We start from the raw sequence: 9215 nt of genomic DNA on the forward strand, positions 1-9215 counted from the left end.
CTCCCTGTAAAGTTACTCTGAGAGAAGCTGGAGCAAATGGCCCAGCAATCTTACCTCTTCTCAGAACAAGCTGCTTCACATAGAAGTCAATTTAAAAGAAAAAAAAAAAAAAATAACAAACACAAAGCCAAGATGGAAAATGCGTTTTCCCACTCACAGATTCCGTTATCTGGCATGTTCCCTACAACAGTTTTGTTAAGGGTGAGGATAAGTGTGAAAATCCAGAATCACCTACTCCTCCTTTGCACAGCAGAATAGCCAGAAGTGAGTCAGCAGAAAGGGGAGACGCGAAGGGTGGAACGAACCTGCAGAACGGATCCAGGCACACTGCTGAGAGCAGGCCTCGATTCCATCACACACACAACTGTGGGAAGGACGCCTTCCAAGTGGCAGCTCACTTTACTGTTACAGTTGATGTTTCCAGATAAGTGTCTAGTTTTCCATCGTAATAAATTAATGTATTCTGTTTTATCATGGCGCCACAAACAAGAACTCTGAAAGGCTCAGCTCTTACAAAAGGTCCAAATCCCCTGAAAAGCATCAGGTATCAAAATGCGGCCAGAAGAGATGGTATTCAATGAAAAAAAGGGGGTCCTTTTTAATGAAGTCGAGGTGTAGGACAGATTTATTAGCTTCCATTTTTCCAAGTTCCATTCTGGTATATTTCCTGCCCATATTTCTAAGTCCAGCAAGTCTCTTTGTAGGATTACTTTTTAAAAGCACAATGTTTCAAAGGACATGATGCAACTATTCCTACTGTAGCTAGACACACCTGTGATGATACAAACATTAACTGTTTCTCATATTCACAACACAATGCTCTAACAGAAAACAGACCTTCTGTGTGATCTGCCAAGATCCTGCTACTCGCCAATAGAACTGAAATGTGTAACCAGATATCATAAACAGCTTTAAAAATAATAACCAATCAAGGCTAGCCCTGGCCAGTGTGGTCATTAAATTTAGGTCGCTGTCTGTCCTTAGGTAAGGAAATGTCAAGACAAATACATTAATTTTTAAGTAGCTATTTTGATGCTATAATAGATGTTTACCATATTCCTATTTGGGCTCCGTTATTTTTATGCACACCATTCATTCGTTATGTATTGCATCTGTACTTTGTGTTAAGTTACTATACTTGACTCTCGGGAGAGAAAACTAAAACAAACCTTCTTTCCTTGGAGAATTTCTATTTTAATTCTTCATCTGGGCCTGTGAACAATTAGTGCACTAAACTCCTAGCAAGGCTACCAAGATCAACTGAAATAAAGTAGGAAGACAGAACTGTTTCTGCCTAGCATTGGAATAAGGAACATACTTGAGGGGGAACAAGAGGGTGGGCAGTATTCCTGGGGAAAAGGAGGGGATCCTTCAGCTGAAAGAACAATACAATGAAAGGCCCAGAGGCAGGGGAGGGGTGTTTATTCTATACCCAGGATGTATTATCCAGCAGAATGATCAGAGACAGCTGTGCAACACACCAGTCTGTAGGCAAGTGCCTGTTTGAATGAGTAACGCCTTTAGATTAGAAATTCAGTTCAGAGTTCCATTTCAAGTACTCTACAGTGCAGTCTACCTTGTTGGCCGATCCAGGGTGAACTTTCGCCATCATTCCAGACAGTTTTATGGGACAATGTGGAGTGGAAGGATAAACAGTAAGCCTGTCACTAATTTGTGGAGTCTCAAATGCACATGAGAATTTAAACTTTAAATAGAATTGGTTTATAAGCTGCTCTATGCTACAAAATTCCTTTAGGAATAGTCTGGGGGGACTCCACCCACGTAGCACTGCTATAAAGTATTTCACCTACCCAGCTTCTATGTTTGAACTGAAGGTGTCTTTTGAAAAAGGAATTCTGAAGTTTGAAAAAGAAAATCTGAAAACCCACTCTTGGGGGCAACTGAAAAGCATGAGAGGTCTTGATCTGGAAACATGACAGAGATCTGGGTTACAGAAATACTGCCTCTCAGGACACCGAACAAGCTATGAGACAAGATTCTGCAGCCTGCAGAGGGAAGGCTACAGATGTTACAGGACTACATTCAGTGACTTCTCTAAAGAAAGGCACAATTAAGAATTTGCATGAGTAAATTTATTCCACGTAAGACTTGTGTGCACACACTAGGCACACTATTTCCACAGATAAACCAGCATTATAGCAAAAATATTTCACACTTTGGACATGAAATTCAAAGATATTGGAAAAACAGTTCAAAATACCTGTTTTAAGTCATGAAATTCTGAAATAATTGTAATCCATGCTTGTTCACTACATTATAAAAATACAACTGTACTGTTCATTATACTCATTCTTCATACTTATATATTTAAATCATTTTTGCTCAAATAGTTATCCAAAACACAACTTTTATAACTTCAAAATATCTATATGTATCTCTTAGTAGTGCTATTGTAAAACTAAAGTTGTTTTTTCAAGTAACAAGTGCTCAAGCAACACCATTGCACTTCATAGATATAACTGATATCGTTTTATAAATAGCTCTTTTACTCCTTGTTCCTATTTTAGTATGCCAACCATCACCTCGCTGATGTCCCAGAGTTTCCTCGCAACTGACTCGTCCATAGCTTTGGGCAACAGTTCTTCCTCTTTACAGTCCCCGAAGTACCTTCCTGATACACCTTCCACCTCAGGGGAAGAAGCCAAGTAAATGGAAGTCTGGGCACCTTCTACGGGAGTTTTGAAAAAAGCCCAAGAAACCAAATTGAAAAGGGGTTTCACCAACAGTGGAATGTGAATGTGCCGCCCAAGGTTAGTCCGCACAATACCAGGATGCAAAACGTTCACGGTGACGTTCGTGCCTTCCAAGCGGCGGGCCAGTTCTCTGGTGAAAAGAATGTTAGCCAGTTTGCTCCTACTGTAACAAAAGCTTTTATTATAGCTTTGCTCACTGTTCAAGTCCTCAAAGTTGATGTCTCCGTATTTATAAAGTTTGGAGGAAACCACCACGATCCTGCTGGGAGCCGAGTTCTTCAGAAGGCCCAGGAGAAGATTGGTGAGCAGGAAGTGCCCCAAGTGGTTCACCCCAAACTGCATCTCAAACCCGTCTTCGGTCTTCGTGTAAGGGCACTGGAAGATACCGGCGTTGTTGATCAACACGTCCAGCCGAGGCTCTTCCTTTCAATGCCAAACAGAGAATGGCGCAATTAGGAATGGAGGCCTCTCCGTTTTTTCACTTCGTAATAAGTATATTTCAGATAAAAAGGAACTCCAGTATTTAATTTCAGTTGTTCGCCTACGGACCAGAGAACTATTTGAAAGGTCAGGAGGGGCAGGGACCTCTCTGAAAGATGTTGCTCATGTGAGGACAAATGGCCATGCTCTTCCACTCAGCAGCTCTCAACCCTCCTTTACCAAAATGGCACGAAGAAAAGTGTTTGCCCACAGTAAGTCTAAGACTTAATTTCTACTCTTAGCCCTTTGTTAACTTGATAATATTTGGATGGGAGACCAGGATAAGCACCTGGCTTCTGCCATCGGAACAGCGTGGTGCGCCGGCGGCAGCGGCTACCGCAGCGGCCATTAGAGGGTGAACCAACGGCAAAGGAAGACCTTTCTCTATGTCTCTCTCTCTCTCTCTCACTGTCCACTCTGCCTGTCAAAAATAAAAATAAAAAATAAAAAAAAAGGAAATAAATATATTTCAAAATTTCCCTAGGATGCTGGGTTATCTGATCAATACATCTTTTTTATTGAAACAGAAATACAGTCAATTTGAGGACAACACACTCCTACCTATGATTTCAAATAGCTCCCCTTAGCTTCAGCTGGAAATTAAATAGGGAAATTTCAATTTGGGAATTATGTTAATATGAGGATAACATCAACATTGCGATAAATGTACCTGTGATAGATATTTTAAATTTTCTTACAAACTACTAAAATTCTATGAGCTTCTGACAATTCAGAGAAATAGTGAGGAAAAAAAGTACTTGCATACTTGGCAGGGGTTTGGCCTTGTGCTCTTCACATGTGACCTCATCTGTCTCCAGTGTACACAGAAATCAAAGCACAGAAGCTGGAGGTGACCCCTGGGTATCCCAGCGCTCCTAAGTGGCCAGAGATCAGATCCACTGCTCTTGTAATTAGTAAGCTAGCTTGGATTTCTACTTTTTCTTTTTAAAACTCAGCTGGACAGTCAGTGTGAGCTAGAGAACCCTGCTCAGCACTATTCATTCCAATAGCCGCTAGGATCAACACCAGGAGCAAAATTAAATTGCTTACTCTGTAGTTCTCAAAGAGGAAAACGAACTATGGGGATGCAAGGACATCCAGGCATTTCTTAAAATTGGAATAATCAATAGATAAAGCCAAGGATGCAAACTTAAGATTGGAAAAAAAAAATTAGGATTGAATCAATAATTAAGAAAACAAAATCGGGGCAGGCATTGTGGTGCAGCACGTGACGCTGGCATCCCTATGGGCACTGGTTCGCGACCAAGCTGTTCCACTTCTGATCCACCTACTTGCTAATTCACCTGGGAAGACAGCAGAGGGTGGCCCAAATGCTTGAGCCCCTGCATCCACGTGGGAGGCCTGCAGGCAGCCCCAGCTCCAATCGTGGTAGCATTTGGGTTGTAAGCCAGCAGACAGATGATCTTTCTCTCCTCCCTCTCTCTCTCTGTAACTCAGACTTTCAAATAAATAAAGCTTTAAAAAAAAAACCCACCAAAATTAAAGAGATAATTAAAAAATATAAATATTGTGACTCATATAAACACTAAATTTCGTAATAACAACAAAGGGGACAAATAGGGTGTATGCATGTGGGGGCATTGTAGGATCAATAAATGCCTTTAACCTCTGTAATGTCTCTGGAATTCAGCTCTTTTTTCCCGGCACAAAAACTGTATTTTTCAAGCTTCCAGGGGCCCCTAACTTAAAAGATCTGTATCGTCAGAATTTTGCACTTTCACCATATCCCCCACATCATTCCAGATGAAAGTCCTAAAGTTTAGACTGTCTCATGAGGACGTCTTTTCATTCCTTAAATCATGTTGAGTTTGTGTTCTCTTGCTCTTTCTTGGCTTCTCAGTCTCTTTTGATGGACAGAGAAAAAGAAATGCACATGTTCCAGGTGTGAAGACACGGTGATGACCCACGATTAAATTAAGTTGAGGTCAAATTTCAGAATTCACTGGCCCTTTTGCCAAGTTTAACAGAAAAATGTCTTAAATTTCACAACTGTTATCGAGGCCTACCTGTCAGCAGATTAACTATTTCTCATGTGGCCTGTCTGTGCACCTTCATGCTTTCCAATAGTCAACTTCAAAAGCAAGGCAAGAGTTCACCCGTGGGGGAAAGAAAGGAGTGTTCTTCTTCACTAATCCTTTGGAAGCGTTTCCTGAATTAATCATTTCTGGGCCATCATTCTTTGCTGGGCTTGTGTTATTTTAAGACTTTATCATTTACTATTTTTTAAATTCTAGGAGATAAACCACATAAATACCAAGAATACCAAAATGTGGGAAATCTACCACTTCCATTTTTTTCTTCTAATTATAGCTACTGAACTTCACAGCCAGGCAGGAATATAAATACTCAGACACAAGGTCGACTCCTGTGTCCCTCTCTTTTTACAGGTTCTTCCTCAAGTTTCCAAAGTAGCAAGCAGCCTCCCTCTCAGGATTGAGAGGCAGACACGGCTCCCTCTGTATTTGAATTAAGAAGAGGAAGACCCACTAGGAAAATCTATCAGAGATTGGTTTTTATTTCTTAATTCTTCACACAATAATTAAATGCTAGCAGTAAAACAACCCACAGCTCTCTAGATCTGCAACAGCTCTCAAACTGTGCCAAGATGCCCAAGAACACTGTAGCTAAACTCCAAGATGTGGTGGAATATTTTAAATTTTCAAAGGAAACTGTGATATACTCTGCTCCATACCTCAACAGCTACCAGTTCTAGGAGGCTCACAGCCTCAACGTGTCACTGTGTATTCCTTCTGATGTCATTTCTTTGTGAAGCTGAGTGCTAGCAGAATGAAGAGCAAGTGGAATGCTAACACCCCACAGGAAATGACAGCGGCAGTGTCCAGTCTGATTCCAAGCTTTCAAAATCTGGCACAGTGACCAACAGGCATACATTTCCCATTAGTAATCAAGGTCATATAAGAAAACACAAAAATAATGTTCTTTCAATTACACATATTACTCCATCAACAAGCTACCGAACTGTTAGGACATAAATAACTTAGGTTGATATAAATGAACTGGTAGATTTTTCTCTAGGCTTAAGGGCATGATGAAAAAAAATTACTGAGAGTTGGAAACCGCTGCTTTGGACTCAACAGACCCCCTGTCATATAGACACCCATCCTGTGCCAGCTGATTTTACTTTTGGAAAATGTATTTATGTACTTGAAAGCCAGACAGAGAAATCTGCTGGTTCACTTCCCTAGTCTGGGTCAGGCCAGGCCAAAAGTCAGTAACCAGAACTCAACCCAGGCCTTCCACGCGGGTGGCACGGATCCAACCTCTTGAGCTGTCAGGGCTGTCGCCCAGGGCCTGCACTAGCAGGAAGCAGGGGCAGGGAACAGAGCCAGGTCTCAAAGGCACACACTCCAGTGTGGGATGTGGGCATCTCAAGCGGCCTCTTAGCCAAAGCACCAAGGCCAGCCCCTGCCGGGCTCGCTTAAGAGCTCCACCTTCTGAATGCCCTCTGGCAAGCCACCTCCGCTGGGCACCTCCTCAAAAGGGCTGTTGGAAAGAAGCTGCCCTGCAAGTTCTTCGGTCTCTCCCTCCCTCCCTCAGGTTCACCTGATTTCTTCTTTGCAGGGTTACAGAGGAAGGAAAAGATGGCACTTTAGTTGCATTTAAATAATAATAATAATAAAAGCCCTAAGTGCTGGATGGAGTACTATTCTTAGTCCCGTTGCTGGCCGGAGCAGGCCCACTAGAATCCCCAGCTCCATGCCACCTGCACACAAGGCCGCAAGGACAGCGCCAACAGCGAGCCAGCAGGAAAAAAGCAAGGGGTGAGGGCAAGGGGCTGACTGCAAGTCCCGGCCAGGGCGCCTCGCCGCAGCTCCCCGCGGCCGCGTGCGCGAGGCCGGGCTCGGCGCTGACCACCAGGCCGGGGCCCGGGCTCGCCCCGCCGTCCCCGCGCGGCCCCTGCGCGGTTCCCGAGGCGACGCCGCACCCCGGGCTCCTCCCCCCGCCCCGCCCCCGGCCCCCGGCCCGCGCCCCGAGACCCACACCTGCAGCACCTCCCGGCAGAAGGCGCGCACCGAGCGCAGCGAGGCGAGGTCCAGCTCCCGGACGACCAGCTCGCCCGCCCCCGCGGCTTCGCGGAGCTCGCGGCGGAGCTGCCCCGCCGCCTCCTCGGCGCGCTCGCGGTCGCGGCAGCCCATGATCACGCGCGCCCCCAGGCGCAGCAGCTCGGCGGCCGTGGCGCGGCCCAGGCCGCTGTTGGCCCCCGTGATCAGCACCGTCTTCCCGTTCATGAGGCCAGGGTCCCCGCCTCCGCGCAGACTCGGGACTCTGGGCCCCGCGAGTCGCCGCGCCGCCAGCCACAGCGCCCCACCCAGTGCGGCCAGTAGTGCGGCCGCGGTAGCCACTGCCATGGCCGCCCAGCTCCAGGGCCCACCGGCCCCAGCGCGGGGGTCCCCGAGCGCCGGCCGCCTGGCTCGAGCGCGAGCCGCCACCGGGACGCGGAGAACTCTGGGGCGCGAACTGTTGTCCCCTGACGGCGCGCGTGGGGCACGCTGGGACTTGTAGTTTCCGGGCCGAGGGCACCTGATTGGTTGGGAGAGTCCGGCGCTCGGGGTCGTTGCCCTTGGTGGAACCGGCTTTCACCTCAGTGCTGGAGGCGGAGCGCGCGCCCCGAGATTCAGGCTGGTAGGGGTCAGGCCCAGTGAAATGCCAGAGTGGTGGCGACCGGGTGACTGCTTTGCGACTACAAGTCCCCTTATACGTCGGGTTACGACCGCCACTCCTCGGGGCGTTTAGTGTGTTTCCCTTTGAGGCCAGCTGGGACGTGGGGTTTACTCTCACCTTGTGGAGATGGTCTCCGCCCCGACGCAAGTCGGAGGAAAGGCTCCTTTTCCTAGGTGAGATGAAGCGTTCAGCAGGTTGGAACTAGAGTGGGCCAGGCGTTGCTCAACCGTTAGCGTCCCCGGAATCACCTGCAGTGAAAGCAGGACTCGCAGGCCCCCGTCCTGGGGTTGGTAGTTAGTGGGTCTGAAGCAGAGCCCGAGGAGGTGCACCTGCCCCGGGTGCTGCTGGGAGCTTTGGGAGCCATCGAAGACGACCACTGTAGCACTGGTTCCTGTAGCACAAGGCCTCCTCACATGGTCACGGTGGAGGTTTATTGTAAACAGACTCCTGGGCAGGCCCGTGTACAGATGGTGACGTCCTCACAGGACTGTTCCATGTAGCAGGGGAGGGCAGAGTGCCTTGTGCACTGTAAACAGGCTTCCTGAGTGTCACAGGTCAGTGCCACAGGCACTCCTCTTGAGGCCCATGGCCTTAGGCCAAGCTCATCTTATTGACCTCATTCGCTCATCTACTAACCTACCAGGCTTATACCAGGCCCTATGTATACCCTGTGAGAGTCACGAAGAAATTGCATACAATTTCTGCCCTCAGGGTGCTTACTGTATGGTTGCAGGGACCTCCTGCTGCCACCTCCCACCCATCCCAGATTCCTCCGGACAACAGGAAAAGCGAGACACAACATGGGTAGTTTCAGATAAAACCTCTTGATGATTTTGATAAACCACTCTCCACTCCCAACACTGGGGAAGGGCTATGTATAATACACAGCTGTGAGTGACAGTAATAACGAGATAGGGGTTGACTGCCATAGAAGGGTTCTCCTGAGTATTGAGAATGGAGCGCAGAGGTGGGAAACAGCACTGTCCCTGGGGAGTAGACAAGTCAACAGGAACAGGAATTAGGAAAGGTGGATCTTCACTCCGTGGTGAGCTCCAGGCCCATATGTTTCCTCTTTCTCTGCCTTTCAGCACATCCAGCACATCTTTCAAAGCTCTCCCTCCGGTCTCTTTCCTGACCACTTCCAACCCAACTGGCCTTTCCGTCCTCAATTTTGTGTGGCACTAAAGACAAACAGCCCTCTACTGTTGGGTATTTGGGTTTGCACGCTGGATTTCCTCTAGCAGATTATTAAGGTTTTAAATTTCCTCAAGACTGGGATCATATCTGAGTCCTCCTGTGTTCCTCACACATGGGAGA

At 47.0% G+C, this 9215-nt stretch overlaps 1 protein-coding gene across 2 annotated transcripts; it reads right to left on the reverse strand.

Moving 5' to 3' along the window:
• Nucleotides 1-2045: 2045 nt before the first annotated feature.
• RDH14 (retinol dehydrogenase 14) lies at nt 2046-7635 on the reverse strand. Of its 2 annotated transcripts, none has more exons than XM_062208998.1 (2): nt 7250-7635; nt 2046-3137 (listed from the first exon to the last, which is right to left on the reverse strand). In XM_062208998.1, exons 1-2 carry the CDS (start codon nt 7583-7585, stop codon nt 2520-2522), a joined length of 954 nt encoding a protein of 317 aa, XP_062064982.1. In that variant the 5' UTR covers nt 7586-7635; the 3' UTR covers nt 2046-2519. The 2 variants fall into 2 exon arrangements, with proteins under 2 accessions (XP_062064982.1, XP_062064981.1); XM_062208997.1 differs by having other exon boundaries at nt 7220-7635.
• Between the last annotated feature and the right edge of the window lie 1580 nt (nt 7636-9215).

The sequence above is a fragment of the Lepus europaeus genome, chromosome 13, assembly GCF_033115175.1.
Source record: "Lepus europaeus isolate LE1 chromosome 13, mLepTim1.pri, whole genome shotgun sequence".
NCBI lineage: Eukaryota > Metazoa > Chordata > Mammalia > Lagomorpha > Leporidae > Lepus > Lepus europaeus.

Excerpts from the sequence above, each read along its gene's own strand:
- RDH14 (XM_062208997.1), bottom strand. The coding sequence starts at position 7,585 with ATGGCAGTGGCTACCGCGGCCGCACTACTGGCCGCACTGGGTGGGGCG. Across the intron at positions 3,138-7,219 it reads TCTGCCGGGAGGTGCTGCAG|GAAGAGCCTCGGCTGGACGT; the intron begins GTGTGGGTCTCG and ends TGGCATTGAAAG.